We start from the raw sequence: 21,726 nt of genomic DNA, 5'->3' as shown, positions 1-21,726 counted from the left end.
TTTGAGGCTTGTTTTGCAGAAGCTCAGGGAGAATCAGTTGTATGCCAAGCTCAGCAAATGTGAATTCTGGTTGAAAGAGGTTTCGTTTCTTGGTCATGTTATCATAGATGGAGGAATTGCAGTTGATCCCAGCAAGGTCAGAGATGTGTTGAAGTGGGAACCACCTCAGACAGTGTCAGAAATCCGGAGTTTCTTAGGACTCGCAGGCTACTACAGAAGATTTATAGAAGGCTTCTCCAAGATAGTGAAACCCCTTACCTCACTATTGGAGAAAGGAAAAGAGTTTGTATGGTCAGATGAGTGCCAAGCCAGTTTTGAAGAATTAAAGAAGCGGCTGACTAAAGCTCCCGTGTTGGCTATGCCTGACATTCACAAGAGTTTTGATATATATTGTGATGCATCTCGTCAGGGACTTGGTTGTGTGCTAATGCAAGAGGGACATGTGATTGCTTATGCGTCTCGTCAGTTAAGGAAGCATGAGCAGAACTACCCCACTCATGATTTGGAGTTAGCAGCCGTGGTGCATGCCTTGAAGATATGGAGACACTATTTGTTGGGACACAGGTGTCAGATCTACACAGATCACAAGAGTCTGAAGTACATATTCACTCAGAATGACCTTAACCTGAGACAGAGAAGATGGTTAGAGCTCATAAAGGATTATGATTTGGAGATACACTATCACCCCGAAAAGGCTAATGTGGTTGCAGATGCTTTGAGCCGCAAGAGCCACGTAAATGCAATGAGAGTTAGGCAGATGCCTCAAGAATTGTGTTGGGAGTTTGAGAAACTCAACCTCGGTTTTGTTGGTCATACTGAGGGAATCACTATAGAAGTCGAGCCGACTCTTGAACAAGAAATACGGAAGGGTCAGCTTGAGGATGATAAAATCAAGGAGATCAAGGAGCTGATAACAAAAGGCAAGGTACCTGATTTTACTGAGGATGAACATGGAACTGTGTGGTTCAGAAAGAGGATATGTGTGCCAGAGGTGGAACATCTGCGAGAGAAGATTCTAAAGGAAGCCCATGATTCAGCCTATTCGATTCACCCAGGCAGCACCAAGATGTACCAGGATTTGAAAGAAAGGTATTGGTGGTATGGCATGAAGCGTGATGTTGCAGCTCACGTGGCCATATGTGATGTGTGTCAGAGAGTCAAGGCAGAACATCAGAGACCAGCCGGTTTGTTGCAACCATTGAAAATACCAGAATGGAAATGGGAAGAAATTTGTATGGATTTTATTGTGGGGATACCACGTACAAAGGATGGCTATGATTCCATATGGGTTATAGTGGATAGGTTGACAAAGGTAGCTCACTTCATTCCAGTGAAGACTACTTACTCGGGAGCCAAACTGGCCGAGCTATACATATCCAGGATTGTCTGCTTACATGGGGTACCTAAGAAGATTGTGTCCGATAGAGGTACTCAGTTCACGTCACGGTTTTGGCAGAAGTTGCATGAGTCAATGGATACGAAGCTAAACTTCAGCTCAGCTTATCACCCGCAGACGGATGGGCAGACAGAAAGGACCAATCAGGTGTTAGAGGACATGCTTAGAGCTTGTGCTCTAAAGCACGGAGGCAGTTGGGATAAGAGCTTGCCGTACGCAGAGTTTTCATACAACAACAGTTACCAGGCCAGCTTGAAGATGGCACCGTTTGAGGCACTATATGGAAGGAAGTGCAGAACTCCATTATATTGGAGTGAGACGGGAGAAAGCCAGTTGTTCGGCCCAGAGATCATCAAAGAGGCCGAACGACAAGTACAGATTGTCAGAGAGAATCTGAAAGTGGCACAGTCGAGGCAGAAGAGCTATGCAGACAAGGGACGTAGAGAGTTGATCTTTGAAGAAGGAGATTTTGTGTATCTCAAAGTGTCCCCTATCAGAGGTTTGCGCAGATTCAAAGTTAAGGGGAAGTTGTCACCTCGTTACATCGGACCATTCAAGATCTTGGCCCGGAGGGGTGAAGTAGCTTATGAGCTAGAACTACCGGCCCGATTATCCGATGTGCACAATGTGTTCCATATATCTCAGTTGAGAAAGTGTTTGAGGGTGCCAGATGAGAAATTGCCACTGGAGGAACTGAATGTGCAAGATGATCTGACTTATACTGAGTATCCGGTCAAAATTCTGGACACGTTAGAGAGGATTACTCGGAGTAAGAGAATACGGATGTGTAAGGTTCAGTGGAGTCATCATGCAGAGGATGAGGCTACTTGGGAAAGAGAAGATGAGTTACAGGCAGAATTCCCCCAGCTCTTTGCTAGCCCAGCCGAATCTCGAGGACGAGATTCCTTTTAAGGGGGGTAGGTTTATAACACCCGTATTTTCGAATTAGGAACCTAAATGAATTTAATTAGGTTTGTTATAGGTTCGATAAGGTTTTAATTAATTTCTTCTTGAATTTAGAGCATTTGCCGGAAATTAAATAAAATACCTAGCCATAAAATAAATGTAAGGAAAATAGGTTTGCGCATCTCATGCTGCTTTGCATTTTTATTTGCTTGTTGTTCAACTTAAATTCAAATCTTTGAGTTTGAATTTAAATTGAAAGTGTTTGAAAACCTTTTCTGAAATTGGAAAAACTCTTCTTTTTCCCCCTCACTCTTTCAGCCCGGCCCACCTTTCTTTTTCCTCTTTTCTCCTTTTTACGCGGGCCGTTTTCTTTTGTTTCGGCCCAACCGGCGCCCCACTCTTTTCCTCCCCGACGGCCCGTTCGCCCCGCCTCCCGGCCCGTTCCGGCCCAGCGCCCTTTCCCCCTCCCTGTTTCACCGCCAGGCGGGTCCCGCACGTCGGGACCGTCTTCCTCTCGGGTCCGAGCCGGACTCCAGCTCGTATCCGCCCGAGATCCCCGCGCGCGCGCCGCCGAGTCCCTCTTGGGCCCACACGCCAAGGTCCGCGCTCCGCCCCTATAAAAGGAACCCTAGACCCCCTGGAAATCCTAAACCCGAAGCCGCAGCCGCCGCTTTCGCAAAAACCTAGCCCGCGCCGCCGCCATTGTTGAAGCTTCTCGGAGCTTCGCCGCGCCGCCGTTCCGCTTCGTCTTCTCGACGACATCGCTGCTCCGGAGCTCCGCCGTGGTGAGAGGAACCTCGCCGACCTTTTATCTCCCTCCCTTTTGCTCTGTTTCGCCCGTTTTAGCTCGCCGGCGCCGCCGCTCCGCCATGCGCCGCCGCACGGCCGCTCCACTCGCCTATGTCCCGCACAAGCCCCGCCATCGAGTTCGCGTGCTCGCGCGCGTGCTCCCAGCCCAATAACCGAGCCAAAAGGAGCCCAGATGGCCGTTTTGGCCTACTCCGGTCGTCCCGCCGCCGCGCGCCGCCGGTCGCCTACGCCGCCGCCAGCCCGCCCCAAAGAACCTTAACCATCCGATCTAAAATCCACGGTCCAAATTAGATTGGATCGAAGTCAACTTAAGTAGAAACCGGTCAACCATGGCCTTTTTGCACATAAGCCCCTCTACTTTTACCTATTAGAACCCGTCGTCCACTGCTGTTGGAAAATATTTACAAATCAGCCCCTGTTTTTATGATCTAGCCCCTGCGTATAAGGTTTAATTACGAATTAGCCCTTAGATCTTGTTTTAGCCATAACTTTCTCGTTTTAGATCCGTTTTCGTTGATCTTTGCGCTCACGTGATCGTTGCAACGAGTAGAATAGTTTAGTAACCTCTTTTTGTTCTATTTTTATTATCTGGTGTACTGTTTCTTATTGTTTGTACCTGTTTGCTTGCATGTGCGTGTTCGGTGCGATAGACGATCCGCAGTTCGAGGAGCAGCAGCAAGATCAAGGCTTCGGAGGACCGGACCAGCAGCAGTTTGAGGAAGGCAAGTGGATCCTTGACCATATTTTTGACCCATGAAATCACCAAAACTATCACATTTACTTTTATGTTCATGCATGTGTCTATAATATGATGGGAACCGAGTTAAGGACATGCCTAGTATTGTTTACCTTATTCCTTGATCAACTTGGGTTTAATTTCATGTTGGGTAGCTATGCTAGCTTCTATACTTTGGGTTATGGTTGGTTAATGATGATACAAATGTTATACATGTTTTATCCCATGTTCATGATGCTTAATGTTGTTAATCAAGAGTATATGATTTAATTGGAACATGGAGAACCACCCAAGAAAACAGTACAACCACAATACTATATGGCTCTGGTCTTGGCTAAGTAACTAGATGATCTATATGTCGTGCTGGGGCGTTTGATTGGTGGATTTTTTTTTTGGGTTATCGTGCTTTGAGGAGCGGGTGAAGGAAGCTTCGTCTTCTGAGGCACCGCAGAAAAAGGGACCAGTGCGCACATATAGTGATTCTTTGGAAAAGCCTCGTAGTGAATCCCTAGCCACTCACCAAAGGAAGTGTTTAAGGGCTTTGCAAACCCGGGCAACATGGGAAACACGAATTGTGGGTAAAGTGTACAACCTCTGCAGAGTGTAAAACTAACCGGTTAGCCGTGCTCACGGTCAAGAGCGGCTTGGACCCTCACATGATAATTGAACTGGAAGTTGATCTAAATCGTTGCTCTAATTTGTGGTTAATTGTTGTTTATCTTTATATATGCTTATCTTGTGGGTTTAATGGTATATACTTATATCTAGATAATGCTTGCTAATAAAATATGATCAACTAAAATTGCTGAGTGCAGTTAAACCGTGTCAGCTATTCCTTGGATTAGCCTTGCATATATTATAGTTGTTTCCCTGCCACTTGTTGAGTACCAACCATAAGTGTACTCACCCTTGCATACTTGCTGCTCAGACCGTAATAACAACTGTCCGGAGTTTCCAGAAGACTTCGAGGATTTCTAGGCGTATGCTCCCAGTCATCTGCCTGTGCTGAAGAAGATTCCGCTGCTACTCTATAGACGTTTATTTATTCGTTTAAGACATTCGGTTTTGTAATAAAGTCTTTAGTACTCTTTTACGCTTGCACTAGTTGTGATATTCACTTTATGTTTAATCATATGTGTGTAAACTGATCCTGGCGCACATATGAGATGCATTCGGTTTGCCTTCATAAACCGGGTGTGACAAGAAGACGAGGCCCAATCTCTCCAAGCTGGAGGACAGGAGCACCCCCATGGTGGTCTTGGGATATGAGCGCGGTAGCAAGGCCTATTGGCTCTACGATCTGCGAGCGCAGCGGGTCGTGGTCTCCCGGGATGTGGTGTTCGACGAGGCAGCGTGTTGGGACTGGGAGTCTGGCGATGGGGAAGCAATGCCGGGTGGCCTGAGTAGCTCTTTCACCATCGAGTACGCGGAGTACTCCGGTGCAGGGGAGCTGGGTCAAGATGCAGCGGGGGCGCAGAGTCCAGGAGGAAGTTCCTCTGTTTTGGAAGCAGAGGAAATGCCGCCCCCACTACAGTCCCCGGATCCGGCAGAGGTCGTCCAAGGCAGACCCTTTTCGCAGGGGTCGGGCGAGTCGGACCTCCCCGGACCCCAGCCTCAGGGGTCGGGCGAGTCGGACCGACCCGGACCCCAACCATAAGGGTCGGGCAAGCCGAACCTCCCCGGACCCCAGCCTCAGGGGTCAGGCGAGTCGGACCGACCCGGACCCCAACCACAGGGGTCGGGCAAGCTAAACCTCCCGGACTCCAACCGCGGGGGTCGGGCGAGCCGGACCTCCTATGCGGAGGTCGGCCGAGGCGGATCCCTTCCACAGGGGTCGGGCGAGGCGGATGTAGAGGAGGTCGGGGCGGCCTTGCCAGGCCCATCGCGCGGGGATCCACTATGTGACTCCTCCCCCAGTGATCTCCCTGTACGTCGACGCCAGCTACGAAGGGGAGCCACTCCGATTCCGCGCGGTGGACGACATCATCGGCGACCTCGAGTTACATCTGCGAAGCGCAGAGGAACCGCCAAGCTTCGCAGCGGCAGAGCAGGAGGCGTGCTGGAGGGCCGCCATGCTGGAGGAGATGGCCGCGGTGGAGGAGAACCGCACTTGGGAGCTGGTGGATCCGCCGATCGGATGCCGACCGATCGGGCTGAAATGGGTGTATAAGGTGAAGCGGAATGAGCACGGCGAGGTGGTGCGGCACAAGGCCCGGCACGTTGCCAAGGGATTCGTGCAACGCGAGGGCATCGACTTCGAGGAAGTCTTTGCGCCGGTCGTGTGCATGGAGTCCGTGCGCCTGCTGATGGCACTGGCGGTGGGGAATGGCTAGAAGGTCCATCATTTGGACGTAAAGTCGGCATTCCTCAATGGGGAGCTCGGTGAGGAGGTGTACGTGCAGCAGCCGCCGGGATTCATCGTCTCCGGTGAGGAGCACAGGGTGCTCCGCTTGTGCAAGGCACTTTACGGCCTACGTCAAGCGCCACGCGCGTGGAGCATCAAGCTCGACGCCAGCCTCACATCGCTCGGCTACACCAAGTGCGCCACTGAGCACGCCTTCTACACTCGACGGTCGCAGGGAAGACTGATGATCGTCGGCGTGTACGTCGACGACCTCATCGTCACCAGGACCGAGCAGCAGGACATCGATGAATTCAAGGAGAAGATGAAGGCGATGTTCCACATGTCAAACCTCGGTCTGCTCACCTACTACCTCGGGATTGAGGTGGAGCAGACCGGGAACGCTATCACGCTCCGCCAGAGCGCCTACGCGAGGAAGCTGCTGGAGCGGAGCAGGATGGGCAAGTGCAGGGCGTGCTAGACGCCCATGGAGGAGAAGCTAAAACTGTCGAAGGACAGCACTGCCCCCTTGGCGGACGCCACGAACTACCGGAGCATCGTCGGTGGGCTGCGCTACCTCACGAACACACGGCCGGAAATCGGGTTCGCCGTGGGGTACGTGAGCCGATTCATGGCGGAACCGCGGGAGGATAACCTCGCCGCGGTCAAGCATCTGCTCCGCTATGTGGCAGGGACGTGCGGACACGGGCTTGTCTATCCAAGGCAGAGCAGAAGAGCGCTGGAGCTGGTCGGCTTCAGCGACAGCGACATGGCGGGCGACGTTGATGGGCGGCGGAGCACGACGGGCGTGCTCTTCTTCCTTGGAGCGTGCCCGATCTCCTGGCAGTCATTAAAGCAGAAGGTCGTCGCGCTGAGTACTTGTGAAGCGGAGTACATTGCAGCGGCGATGGCGTGCTGCCAAGGAGTTTGGTTAGGGCAGCTGCTTGGGGAGCTTGCTGGAGAAGAAGCCCAAGCACCCGTCCTGATAGTGGACAATCTGTCCGCCATCGCTTTGGCAAAGAATCACGTCCACCATGACCGGAGCAAGCACATCGACACCAAGTTTCACTTCATCCGTGACTGCGTCAATGGTGGACTGATCAAGCTCGAGTACGTCGAGACTGCTCGACAACTCGGGGACATCCTCACCAAGCCTCTCGGTCGAGTTCGGCTCATGGAGCTGAAGACCAAGATAGGGGTCGAGGAGATCAAGCAAGAGCAGTGCAATTAGGGAAAGAATTGTTAGATAATTACCCCTGCTCTAGCTTGTCTTTTCATTGGCGGTAGGAGCAGCAGCTCCCGTTTGACCGCCCCTTTTACCATGCCTGTCCTCTGCGCAGGCGGCGTGAAGCTGCGTCACCGACGGCATGGTGACAGTAGTGTACAGTAGCTGTAGTCAGTAGCAGTATGACGATAGTGGTAGTAGTTGAGCACTGTAGCCATGCCTTGTACATGTAGATGTTGACTGACTTGTGTATAAAAGAAAAGTAGCTGCAGCTCAGAGATTTAAGCAGCACCCATTTCCTCTGTTTCCTCTCTGCTTCCACCTTCCGAGCTTCTTCTTCCTCAAGCGTGTGCGTGTGTGAGTCCGTGAGCTGGTGGGGGTCGGCAGTGGTAGAGCCGTGGTCGGCACATCGATCTTGGGGGTCGGCTTGAACAAGGCTGAGCCAACGTTCAGAGACAATAATATACAAAATTAACTACAGACGAACCTGAGAAATTGGAAAACAACTGCATGAAGTAAGTCTGTGTATTAACATTAACAAATCACAACCAAGGAGGCAGCATTTAGGGGGGAAAAACGGCCACATGGAGAGAATTGGAAGCACACAAGGGAAGCAATATGAGCAACCGTGGAAACACGCTTTAAGAAATAAGCATACTTCCTGCACAATAGCATTGGCATTGGAACAAGGATCACCAAGACAACAACCCATCACTGATCCTTAACTACCCAAGCAGATTAAAGCAGTCAAATACCAATGCAATATAACCATCAAAGCCATATAATTAAAATACAGTAAAAATCATGCCAGCAGAAATTAGCAGTAACACTGTGCAGTGTCACAAAACCACACCATATGCATTTACGAAATCCACAAAGTTACTAGCATAAACCCACTTAACAAACTGATTTTGGTTGAAACCACACAAGTCGCGCACCACAACTAGATTTGACTTGACTGCTGCAGTAAGACCAGGATTCTTCCTAGGACAGTCTCAACATATCACGTTACCCACAAGCATACTTGCATAAAATTTCACCTACTCAGTAAAATACATTGACTGGTCCCTATAAGCATACAGCACTAGCATACTGCAATAGCATAGCTATATCATGTAGCAGCACACTACATTCAGTAATCGTCTTCCCCAAGAACAATACAGGGTGGTACCAAAGCCAAAGCAATACTAGCGAGTGGTACACTCTAGCACTTTCCCCGCAGGTAATATAAGTTAGAAAAAAAGACAACAACAATACAACACGCGGCAAGCGTTCCCTAGGCACCAACTGCAACATGGAAATCAGTGCACCATTTCAAAACAGCAGAGGCGTAAATTCGGCGAGGCGAAATTGGACAGCGCGAGCAGAAATTTCCAGTTAATACTAAATAGCGCAGCCACAGCCAGGATTAGAGTGCATCGATCGATTCCGAAATGTCCAGGGTGAAGCTCTTCCATCCCAATCGAACCCCCGAAACGAAATCTAACCTACAAAACGACTCACCTCTCCCAACACCAACAGCGAGGAAACCACGAACTCCCAACGGAAGCGGACCCAGCAAAGGAGATCCGAATAATAATTGCCGGGCAGCATAAGTGCTAGGGTTTGGGTGCTCAGCTCCGCACGGCAGGAAGGGAAGAGAATGAGTGGGGATACCTTTTGGCTGCTCGTCGCCGGCGAAGAGACCGACGAAGACCTGGGCACCGAGCGTACGATCACGGCTGTCGCCCAGCCGTCGGAGAGAGAGAGCAATCACCCGGAGAAGAAAGGCAGGGGTCGGGCCGGGGGGCCTCTGAAATTTGAATAAGCTCCTGCAGAAATTTGAATATGCTCCTGTCTGGCTGTCTCTGTCTGGCTGCCTCCAGGCTCCAACTCAAGTCCAAGGCTCCAACTCAAGTCCAAGACAGGACGTAGCGCCAAGCCGTCGGCTAGAAATTTTGGCTCTTGGCTCGGCCCGAGCTCAGAGCCAGCTCCGGTGACTCCTATGCAGCTCATTGGCTTGGGCAAAGCCGATTCATTCCCTACATAGTTGGCTTGATCAGAGTCTCATGCATAACTAGATTATAATATAATTCCCATCTGATGATCATTTATCAAACATCATGCATTTTTCATTTTTACTATTTGCTAATCACTGTTTGAGAATGTAAGGAACTTAAAAGCTGAGTTAAAAAACTTAAACGCTTGATCATGGCTGGGCTCACGCATCCACAGCGGGCCAAGCTAAGTGGCTCGGCTCGGCTCGGCTTGTTTCCAACCTTAGTAGGATGCTTGGTGTCACGCCATGTAGACTTATACCACTATCTAAACCATTAAGGATGAAAATTAAGTGTTTTAAAATTTAATGGAGATGAACATACCCTGTGTTTACAGATGGAATAAGTAATTATAAATACAAACATAGTTAAAATGGTTAAAGAACTTTCCCTCGTAAAATCTATGCCTAAGCCTGGCCATGGGCAGCACTCAAGCCAGAAATTGTCTGTGCCAATCTATCCAAACAATTATTATGTAGTAACGAAACGTGACACTAACCCCCTAAGAGAATGGTAGGTTAGGCGTTTTAAAAATAAGTGCATGTTTGGAACATGATGATTTTTTCTCTATGCTTTTTTTCCATGGATTGAATTATTTTCTATAGAATTTCAACATTGTTCCTGTAAAATTCCTACGTTCTAAAAGAACCCTGAGGTCTTGAGGATTCTAAAAACAACCTACTAAAACATATACAAGATCTTATCCAAATATGCACTACGTATCACCGTCTCTGCTGTTAAAGAGTTTCACACTCTAATTCAAAACATATGGGTCCTATATTTTTCTGTACCAAACCCACTCTTTGATACTTATCGCTACCTGTTTTTTTTTATACTTTGCATTATAAACTATTGAATTTTTTATTGATGGATGTCTCTCGTTTTTCCAACCAACATAAAAACTTGTAAATAGGAGTGTGTTTCGGCGCATAAAAATGATCTTGTCGTGCTTTCGATCAGGCGCTAAATGATGCTTCAGAGAGCAAGAAATAATTCAGGGCTGTTTGGTTGAGTTTGAAAAGTTGCCAAGCCAAAACTTTGACAGGCCAAAAATTTGACGTCCGTTTGGTTGAAAACCAAAGCGTTGTACCAAAGTTTCTGTCAGAAGTTTTGACACCAAAAGAACAAATGCCAAAATTTTAGCTTGCCCAACTTTTAGCTTGGCACATTTCGGAACTCAACCAAGCAGCCCCTCAAGCCCTATAGTGGAAGTCACATGATTAATTTAGGATAATTTTCATACTCCCTCCGGTCATTAATATATGACGTTCTTTATGTAATTTATATGATCGGAGGGAGTACTAAATTGCCGTGTGGATAGAATCAGGTTAAAATTTAGTATACTCGGAAGTACTCTGGCAAACAAACCCAAACTATCTTACTACTACTGATCGGTGCCTCCAGATTAATCATAACCATATGCTCTAGAAATAAAAGATAAATTCTAAAAATTCTCGTAAAAAAACAAAACATCTGGCCATGCATTTTGTAGCCCAAACAGTAATAGACGTTGGATCTACTATGTTTTTAAAAAATTACCTACCTTGCCATTATAAAAGATGAGTTAAAGCAAACCTCTAAATATACATATAAATTACCCACCATGCCATTATGAAAGATGAGTTAAAGTATCCCCTGAATTTATATATAATTACCCATCATGCTATTATAAAATATAAATTAAAATAAACCTCTAAATTTATATATAAATTACCTATAATGCCATTATAAGAATAACTTGATAATCTCCTAAATGTATACAGTAATTACCAATACATCACTAAAAAATTATCTTAAATTAATCATCTAAATTACCCACTACACTATTACGAAAGATGAATAACAATAACCTACAAATTTACGCTTAAATTACCCACATAATACAATATGTATTATGGGAGATAGTTTAATACTACCTCTGTTCATATATATTTGACGCCGGCTCAGTCAATTTTGTATTGCATGGCGATAAAAAAATCGAAGGGAGTACAAGCTATACATTTTCAAATTAAATTGACATGATCACTATTATAATATATAATATATTTAACCCTTTAGTTGTTATGTAAATTAGTAAATATCAATATATGTTATTATTAAAAATCTTTTAAATTTACATTAAAATTACTAAATTATATGATAATTAGATAACCTACTAAATGAATATAGTAATTACAAAAATGCTACTGTGAAAAATTATCTTAAATTAATTATCTAAATTACGCAGTATACTACTCCCTTCCTTTCAAATTATAATTCGTTTGACTTTTTTGACCTTAAGTTTGACCACTCGTCTTATTCAAAAAATTGTGCAAAATATCATATCTTTTGTTGTGGTTTGCTTTATTAATAAAAGGACTTCAATAATAACTTAAATTTGACTATGTTCGTATAAATTTTTTGAATAAGACGAGCGGTTAAACTTGAGGTCAAAAAAGTCAAATGAATTATAATTTGAAACGGAGGGAGTATTACGAAAGATGACTTATAATAACAGCATAAATTTACATTTAGATTACCCACATATACATTATGAGATATAATTTATAAATAGGTTAATTGGATCCAAGTCATTATAATTAGCAAGAGTTGGAAGCGTGCCACTACCGCTTCAAATATAGGATGCAGGCCATTGCAATTTAAGCGTGCGGGAGAGGAGGCGACGGGGTGGGATGGGCAGGCGGCGGCCGGCGTCGATTTGAAATGGAGTAGGAAAGAGAGAAAAGCCGTGGGCCAAGGGTTTAAGGTTCGAAATGGAGTAGGAGAGAGAGAAAAGCTGTGGGCCAAGGGTTTAAGGTGTTGCGGTGCAGAGGCATGTGGCGCCGCAACGTGAGACTAACGTGGTGCCAAGGCATGTGACACACGTGGCCAGCGTGGCAGGTCTGCAGCGCTAATGCACGGCGCCACCAAACAGGTTAGGTTTTGTGAATTCTTTCGGTTATTTTTATAATGGAAAAAGTTTATATGACCCCTATCAGGTTTGGAGGTGCGAGGACATAACACCTTAAGGTTTAAAACCAGGTAAAGAACACCCTAAACTTTAAAATACCGGACAAATAATCCCACAAGGCGGTTTTGAGGGCAGTATTGGCCACGCTGGACACCACCATGGCGTTATGGCCTGCTTGTCAGCTTGGTCAAGGGCGTTTAAGCCATCACCGTTTGCTTGGATCTGTCTAATAAACTTCAAGGTCCACAGGATTTAAAATCACGACGGCGCATTCCATTCCACGTCAATAGTGTGTGGAGTGTGGACCGTACCAATGGTCCGTTCTTTTATCTACACAAATCTTCCCTGGTTCTTTGTTCATTAGACGCTGCCGATTAAGAAAACAAGGATTTGTGCCTTTGTGGACTCATGCTTCAGCTTGTGGACTTACTTCGGTCTGACGTGCACACACGCCACCGTCACTTTGTCGATCAGTGCAGGCCATGGCATGCAGGCACAATTCATGCTCCTCTCGGTTTGCAGTATCGTATTGCCTTTCTGAAATCATCTCCATGCATGAGTTCCTATTTTAGCCATACCACACCCCAATTTTTGTTAAAACAAAAATGCAATAGTTGGGTGGAACGATATTGTCGGTACCCCAGGACTGGGGTACCCCCTCTTGCTGTGTCTAGGCAAGAGCCTTAGTAGTCATCCTTGACTACAACCAAACAACCGGACCCCTGCGGTCCGGCGCCCTGTCCTCCCGACAATGGTCCGGACCCGTTCCACGGCTGGGGAAGGTCCGGGGACGCCACGTGTCCTAGGAGAAACAGGCGCTCAAGCGCAAGCAGCCGAGGCTCCGGACCTCCCGAGGAGTCCGGATCCCCGCGGGGTCCCGGACCCCTCATAGGGTCCCGGACCCCCCGCATAGCAATCGGACCCCTCTCCAAGGGAAGATTTCGACGCCCCGCCTCAGGATGGTCCGGGGCCGACACGTGTATGAAGCCTTTGGCCTCCATATTGAGGTTCACCTACCTTCGCATTCATTGCGGTAGGTGGACGTCCGCATTAATATAGCAGGAAGCCGAGGCGTTTGACTAGTCAGGGACACTATTGATCGCGTATTACCAAGGTAGTGGGGGGACTGGCGCCGCCCACGCCGCGTCTGCCAGTCTGCCATAACAGATGGATACGACGGCTTGGCTTCGCCCTTTATGACGCTACATAATAGCCTCAGCAGGCCACGCCGCAAGCTACGCTACTCCAACGGGCACCTAGCGGACGGGACAAGAGAAGACCCCCCTGTGTCAGAGGAGCAGCAGTACGCATATCGGAGGGAAGATTCGCTACCGCTGTATCCACAGTCACGTTGGGCCCACCTGTCGGGGCATCAACGTTCTATGTATCCGCTCCCCCTTGATCTATAAAAGGGGGGCGCCGCTAGAAAACCCCAGGCTGAGCAAGAGCCAAGGCCAGCAGAGGATAGGTTCATACACACTACCAAGAACAATACATCTCCCAGTGGACGTAGGGTATTACGCTCCGGCGGCCCGAACCACTCTAAATCGTGTGTTCTTGAGTCCCCTTGTCCCAGTGTAGATCCAGCCCCATCGCCTAGTACTTCCCCGAGTACTCCCTCACTGGGAATAGGCGGGTGCGTTCCGCCACCCGGCTGTGGGTACCCCTAGAATCCCCACGACATTTTGGCGCCGTCCGTGGGGAGGCACAGGCGCTGACTGGATCTTCAGGCTTCTGGGGCCGTGTTCATCCTCTGCAACGACGAACAAGAAGATGAAGGAAGGTAGGGCCACACTCACTCCGCCTGTCTTGGCACCGGCGCGGCAACGCCCTCGGTGCGGCGGCGCACGACAGCGACGCCTGCTGTGCGTCACCACTGCGACACCTCGGAGCCGGCGTAGCGACGCACAGCGGAGGCGCCGCTGGGCGCTGTTGCCCCTACGTCGACTCAAGGTTTTCTCTCAAGCAACGGCCACATCTCCTCTGCGGTGGCATGGTGTCGGCTCAAGGCTTCCTCTCAACATGGAGCCTGGAGCCGACGGCCATCCCGGAGGAAGTGGACCGTGTCGTCCTGCCGTCTCCAGCGCCGGAGATCCACCTCAGCGTTGCTCGGCGCTGCTGCAGACAGGACCCCGCCTCCTCGTGCGGGGACCCCTGGCGCTAGCACCAAGGACAAGCCGGCGAACGACCGCACTTCTCCACGCGTCGCACCGGTCCATCTGCTGCGCAAGCGCTCTGGTTTCCATCGGCAACGGCGACGGCAGGGGGAGGGGGCCTCTTCCATTCAAAGCCAAAGAATTAGTCCCATGCCATGTAAGCATGTGACAGCTCTTAGGCAAGAAGGAGTCCCCCGAGCTCCCGAGGTGATGCTGGATGATGCGGTTCAGGCACGTCCAGGGCGCCTTCACCTCCGAAGAACACGCTGTATAGCATGCAGCCGTAGGTTACTCCTAAGAAAAGACTAAGAGAATTCCTCCTTTGTAATAGCGTGGCGTCTACGTGTGTGTCCAGAGCGGTCAAGGTCCGACCTTGTAAACCCGACCTCTGGCCCTATCACACAAACAGGCAAAAGCGGTCCGGAGCGGTGGAGGTCCGACCTCGTAATCCCGACCTCCGATGTATACCGTGACAACCACAATAATAAAGGAGATTTTCTTTCTCAGTTTTACCTAGGCTCCACCCTGATTACATCTATTCGCCTTGGTTTATCTATTCTTTCCTCTTGACCGGAGTTTCCCTTATTGCTAACAATCCAAGTTAAGTTGCTGGCTTGTGGTCAGGTGAAGACACCCCTTCTAGCTGGAAGGCAGTCCGGACCCCTAAGGACCTGCTCTGGAGAAGAGGTATTTGTATCCTGGGGTAGAGAAGCTCCGCGTGGCTTAGCCTGGTAATGTACCATAAGTTTACGTACTTCACTACCCTGTTACAAGTACTCTAGTATCCAAGCCTGCTGTCTTTAGAGGTCCCGGGCTCTCTTCTAGTATAAGGCTTGGTTTCTTTGCACCTTACTATGAGGTTCGGTAACATGCTTCATCGGATTGTCAGCAACGGGGTCGACAAAAGCCAGGTCCGGGAAGTGGTGCTTGCTCCCTGAGCGATCCGAAGTCTGTGTAGCCGCTTAGCTTGGTTCCGCACCCTAAGCCTACGCCTTCGTCGCCCCATGGAGAGCACTCTAGTACCTAAACCTAGCAACAGGCATACCGGCTTCAGGGGTCCGGGATGCCCGCACTCTCCAAGAGCACACCAACGCAATCAAGTAGCGTAGGAACACATCACGGTGGTGGCCCCACCCGCGGGTTCGTACCTCTCCCGAGGTGGGCCCGGGGGCCACTGTCGGTACCCCAGGACTGGGGTACCCCCTCTTGCTGTGTCTAGGCAAGAGCCTTAGTAGTCATCCTTGACTACAACCAAACAACCGGACCCCTGCGGTCCGGCGCCCTGTCCTCCCGATAATGGTCCGGACCCGTTCCACGGCTGGGGAAGGTTCGGGGACGCCACGTGTCCCAGGAGAAACAGGCGCTCAAGCGCAAGCAGCCGAGGCTCCGGACCTCCCGAGGAGTCCGGATCCCCGCGGGGTCCCGGACCCCTCATAGGGTCCCGGACCCCCCGCATAGCAATCGGACCCCTCTCCAAGGGAAGATTTCGACGCCCCGCCTCAGGATGGTCCGGGGCCGACACGTGTATGAAGCCTTTGGCCTCCATATTGAGGTTCACCTACCTTCGCATTCATTGCGGTAGGTGGACGTCCGCATTAATATAGCAGGAAGCCGAGGCGTTTGACTAGTCAGGGACACTATTGATCGCGTATTACCAAGGTAGTGGGGGGACTGGCGCCGCCCACGCCGCGTCTGCCAGTCTGCCGTAACAGATGGATACGACGGCTCGGCTTCGCCCTTTATGACGCTACATAATAGCCTCAGCAGGCCACGCCGCAAGCTACGCTACTCCAACGGGCACCTAGCTGACGGGACAAGAGAAGACCCCCCTGTGTCAGAGGAGCAGCAGTACGCATATCGGAGGGAAGATTCGCTACCGCTGTATCCACAGTCACGTTGGGCCCACCTGTCGGGGCATCAACGTTCTATGTATCCGCTCCCCCTTGATCTATAAAAGGGGGGCGCCGCTAGAAAACCCCAGGCTGAGCAAGAGCCAAGGCCAGCAGAGGATAGGTTCATACACACTACCAAGAACAATACATCTCCCAGTGGACGTAGGGTATTACGCTCCGGCGGCCCGAACCACTCTAAATCGTGTGTTCTTGAGTCCCCTTGTCCCAGTGTAGATCCAGCCCCATCGCCTAGTACTTCCCCGAGTACTCCCTCACTGGGAATAGGTGGGTGCGTTCCGCCACCCGGCTGTGGGTATCCCTAGAATCCCCACGACAGATATACTCCGGATTTTGAACTCGACACGGATTTTGAACTTGCAGCAGGAAGTATTTCCGGTGCGAGCGCGCGAAATCAGGAGCCTGATGATTTTGCTTAAGCAGAGAGGCAGCAGAGCAGAGCATGTGCAACCGTCCGGGACTCCCGGTGGTGCGGCCACCACCCGCCGGCGGTTCAACTGGACGCGGTGGTGCGGTCCGCACCGAGGATGCGTGCCTGCTCCACCCCCAAACGCCGCGTTGCCGTCGCCGGTGCACTCACATACACCGCCCCTGGCGTCTCGCGGATCGTGCGACTCGCGGCGGAACAGGCAGGCGAGACCGCGAGACGAGGGACGGGAGGGAAAAACCGAAGAAACTGGAACAGGGACACCTGAGCTTTTCGGCGCTATATACGTGGCACGGCAGCGCGGGCTCTGACGGCCATCGTTTGGCGCAGAGTGACACGTGGCGGACACGCAGGCTTCAATGATTCGAGATGCCGTGCAGGCTTGAACCCAAGCACGCAGAAACACTCCATCGCCTTTCCGATGCGTGCATTTCTTGATTACCGAGGTCAGTACCTAATGCTCCTATTTATAGACGCAAATGGAGCTTACTCCAGCAAGCAAGCAAGCATCGCACCGCATCCATCCTCTCCGCGAGTTCGTTAATTCTTCTGTCGTGCGATCGTGTCACTGTCACCTGGCTTGGGTGCGTCGTCCCGAGAACGAACAGAACAATGGCGATCCTGAAGGGGCACTCGTCCACTGACAGTGACGGTGCCACGAGCTTCGACGGAGAAGAGGGCGCCGCCGTGGCCGTCCTCAGCGACGACGTGCTGGCGGAGATCATCCTCAGGCTGCCCGTCAAGTCCGTGGCGCGGTCCACGTGCGTGTCCAAGGCCTGGCGCGCCGCCATCTCCGACGCCTACCTCCGGCGCAGGCTCCCGCCGCAGCTCGCTGTGGTCTACTTCCCCGAGGACCCCGCCCGGGGCCGTGCCCCGCGGTTCGCGTGCGCGGCCGGCGGTCGGCTCGAGGACCGCGACCTCGGCTTCTTCCCGTTCCTCGAGGGCGCCGTGGCCTGCGACGCGCGCGGCGGCCTCCTCCTGCTGAGTGCCGCCGGCACCACGCGGTTCTTCGTCGTCGACCCCGTCACGAGGCGCTGGGCCGCGCTGCCGGCGCCGTCGCGGGACCCGCGCCTCTCCATGCTGGCCTTCGACCCGGCGTCCGGGTCCGGCGCCGGCCGCTTCCACGTGGTCTGCTTCACGGGGCGGTGGCGCGAGCGCGGGGCCGAGGTGGAGATGTTCTCGTCCGAGGCGTGGGCGTGGGCCGTGCGCGACGCGGATTTCGGCGTGCCCCCGGGCGCGCTCTCCGGCTCCATGCACTTCCACCGCGGCGCCGTCTACGCGCTCGCCTCCGATCCGGACTGCGTCGTGCGCATGGACGTCGTCGCCTCCGCCGACGGCGACCACGGCGACCTCGCGTGCGCCGTCGCCGAGCTCCCCGAGCCGGTGGGCGGCCATGGCAGCCTCGCGCACTCCGGCGGGCGCTTGCACTACGTGGCCAGTGGCGGCGCGCTGCTCAAGATCTGGGTGCACGACGACGACGACGGCTCAAAGCCCTCAGCGCACCAGTGGCGGCTGAAGCACGCCGTCAGGCTCGACGAAGTCGACGTCGCGGGGGGAGGGGGCAGGGGAAACGTAGCCAGGTTCCTGGCGCTGCACCCGGAGAAGGACGCGATGTACGTGTGGTCGACGTGGAGGCTCCTGGAGTATGACCTGACGAGGAAGGAGGTCACCGGAGCCTGGGAGTTTGACAAGTTCGGCGAGAAGAACTGTGTCGTCAAGGCCTGGCTCGTGCCGTCGTCGCTGTACCTGTCGGATTGCCTGGCTGATGGCCACGTGTACAGCTTAAATTCTCGATAGCCTGCTAGGTGTAGAATAGATGACGTTAGCATTAGCATAGGATCAACACAACGTTGAGAGACGTCTGAGACGTCTCCTGCTCTCTGCTGCTCTGTAGGAGTATAGATTAAGACTAAAGCCTTTTAAGTTAGCTGATGCTTGTTTGTGTAGCATTGTATAGTTGCATACGCTTCGGATGTGTTGTCTTTGTATATATGTGATCCTTGAATAGGACGATTTGGTAAAGAATATTTGGAGCACAAGGAGAAGAATGTTTGCTTGAAACCTTCTTGTGGCCAAGATGGCAAGATAGGTCGGAGTCAGACCGGCAGACAGACTATAGTCCCAAGCGAACCACAGTGCTATTTGTACTCAAAACAGACTAACAGAGCACGATCTTTCCATTGTTCTTGTGAAACCAATTTGTGCACGTAATAGGGCTATATGAGGTAGTACTAGCGTTCCGTGTTGCGTATTTGCAATTGCAATAGTGTGGTCGGCTGACCGCTGTTCCAGACCTCCAGGGACCACATTCTCCCACCTAGCTACTTAATTACCAGTAGCCTCATTTCTCTCTCATCCTTAATCTATTTAATTACTGCGTAGTAGTAGTGGTACTATGTTTAAACCTCTGATATATCCAGCTCAAAAAAAAACCTCTGATATACTCACTCCTATCCTATGCACGGCCCAGTGACCTTTTGTTCCCTTTTTCTCGTCTTCTGGGACGGAACCACCCACCGAAGTAGTGCTATCTAGTTGAAGCGGTCGAAGAATGCGATCATGTCCTTGTAGACGTAGTCCTTGGCGCAGACGCCGATGACGAAGTCGAGGTGCGCGAACTGGTCGAGGTACTGCACCGTGAGCTTGTCCTGGTCGTGGCCCCGGAGGTCGTCGAGGAGGAGGCGCACGTCGGCGGGGTCGGACAGCGAGTCCCGGCCGCCTAATGTGAGGAAGAGCTTGCGGGGTCGGACAGCGAGTCCCGGCCGCCTAATGTGAGGAAGAGCGGGAAGTCCCGCGGGATGCTGTGTTGGAGTTTGATCTCGACCCGGTCTAGGATGGCCGGGCGAGACCGCGCCATGATCAGGGGCGCGCAACGACTCCTACCTGGTTGTGGCCCCCGGTCCCATGCGCTACAGTAATAAAAGGGGGGCGGCCGGGGCACACGAACCAACGTTCGCCGTGCCTCACAGCCGCCCCACATCGCCCAAGAACACACCCGCCGATCTAGGGTTTAGCGCGGAGGGACTCGGAAGGCTCACGACCGCTGCCGCTCGCCCTCGTCCACCCTGCACGATGGTCGACGTCCAGGACCCCGCCGACACTGCAGCGGCAAGACCCGTAGCCAATCCCGTCACCGACGTGCAAGGTGTTGCTGCCGCCGGTGCCCAAGTGGACACGCAGCGACACGCCGAGGAACGCATCGACGCCGATCGGCGCCGTGCGTACGTCCCCACTACTAACTTCGGCCCCGAAGGTATGCCATCTCTCTCTCTCTCTCTCTTACCGAATTGATCTATAGAATTCGAGACGAGAACAGAGAACTAGAAGGGGTTTTGGGACCGGTGATCCTAACCTACAATGGTACCAGAGCCAGGCGGATCAACCCAAACCCTAGACTAGATCAGAATAGAAAGATTCATTTTCGAATCGAGAAAGACGAAGAACAGATCGATCTCGGATCGACAGAAACAGAGAAGACTCAACACAGAAAGAGAAAAGGGGAAGGGGATCAGTTAAAAACCCTAACCCTAACCCTAGACCCAATCCCGCACAGAAAACTCACACCGAGAGGGGAAGAAGACCTACCTGGCCATCGCCGGGGGGCATCCACAGCCGCCACCGCCGCCGCTGTGTAGCCCCGGCTCGACGGGAGCGCTGCGCGTGCCCACTGGCACCGTAGCGAGGCGGCTCGACGGCAGCGCTCTCGCCCAGAGGGGAGAGCGCTCGCCGGCGAGCCGTCCCATGGCGCGCCAGGCCGGTGCACCACCTCGCCTCGCTCTCGTGCGCTCGGCTCGCCGGCGTCGGTGGAGGAGAAGAACAGAGGAGGGAGGCGACGGGGAGAGGAAGAAATGGCGTAGGGTTTCTCCAGAGAGCCGCGCGAGCCGCGGTTTTGATCGCCCAAAATGGGCGGACGGCCGTCGGATCAGATCCGACTACTAGAACCGAGCCTCGCCGCGCCAGGCTGGAATCGGCCCAGGAGGGGAGGCTGATTCCCGGCCCAGGCCCAGGTTGTGGCCTGGGTCGCGGGGTGCGGCGCTGCCGTGGGCAGGCCGAGCCGCCGCCGGGCCGCGCGCGCACAAAAACAAGCCTGGCCAACGCGGAAGAAGCTGGGCTGCCATTTCGGCCCGCAGACAAAATTAACAAAAAAAAAGGAAAAACGGCCCCTTATATAAACGCCTCTGTAGGGGCTTTGAAGATTTAGGTCTCGAAGTTACAGTAGGTGATGAGGTAAGGACGCTTGGAGAAGCTCTGCATGGATACATCATTTGGAGAAAGTGTTACATTATACTTGTGGGTGCTGGGAAGACATCGGGATCGGCTCCCCGCGATCCATCACCCCCGCCTACCCAAACACCTCCCCACAATCCATCACCCCCGCCTGCCCAAACACCTCCCCGCAATCCAACACCTTTGCCGTCGCCTAAAAAGAGGAAGCAGAATCTAGCAAGGTCGGGCTCGCAGCAAACACAGAGCAAGAGTACGAAAAGCAAATCATCCAAGTCATCATCACTTGCAAAGCGAGCCTACGATAGAACTGATGAGGAGATAACTCAGATTGTGGCTGCCCAGGTTAAGGCACATTTTAAGCCCAAAGAGCCTGAGAAGAAGGTGCATATCGATCCTTCTTCACTTGCACATGCCTTCTTCCTCCCAAAGCCAAGAAAATCCTCTTCTCCTCTCAACCGAAGCGGAAAAACCCCATCTTCTTCCATGGCCGACAGCACTTCTTCCCTCTCTGCTCCTCCCACTCCTCCTCCGCGCGAGCCGTACCGGCGACTGCCAGCCCTCCGGCACCTGCATTGCCGGAGGAAGATGAGAACATCCTCTGGGACT

At 51.8% G+C, this 21,726-nt stretch overlaps 2 protein-coding genes across 2 annotated transcripts; both read left to right on the top strand.

Moving 5' to 3' along the window:
- The first annotated feature begins 6,676 nt into the window (after positions 1 to 6,676).
- On the top strand, positions 6,677 to 7,420 carry LOC120695547 (secreted RxLR effector protein 161-like). Its single transcript, XM_039978765.1, has one exon. The coding sequence runs from the start codon at positions 6,677 to 6,679 to the stop codon at positions 7,418 to 7,420; it is 744 nt and encodes a 247-aa protein (XP_039834699.1).
- A 10,045-nt stretch (positions 7,421 to 17,465) lies between these two features.
- Positions 17,466 to 18,863, top strand: LOC120696197 (putative F-box protein At1g12855). The gene has a single exon (XM_039979334.1). It carries the CDS (start codon positions 17,506 to 17,508, stop codon positions 18,688 to 18,690), a length of 1,185 nt encoding a protein of 394 aa, XP_039835268.1. The 5' UTR covers positions 17,466 to 17,505; the 3' UTR covers positions 18,691 to 18,863.
- Positions 18,864 to 21,726: the final 2,863 nt, after the last annotated feature.

Source organism: Panicum virgatum, chromosome 2K, assembly GCF_016808335.1.
Source record: "Panicum virgatum strain AP13 chromosome 2K, P.virgatum_v5, whole genome shotgun sequence".
Lineage (NCBI taxonomy): Eukaryota > Viridiplantae > Streptophyta > Magnoliopsida > Poales > Poaceae > Panicum > Panicum virgatum.
This window is presented reverse-complemented; position numbering and strand designations above follow the sequence as displayed.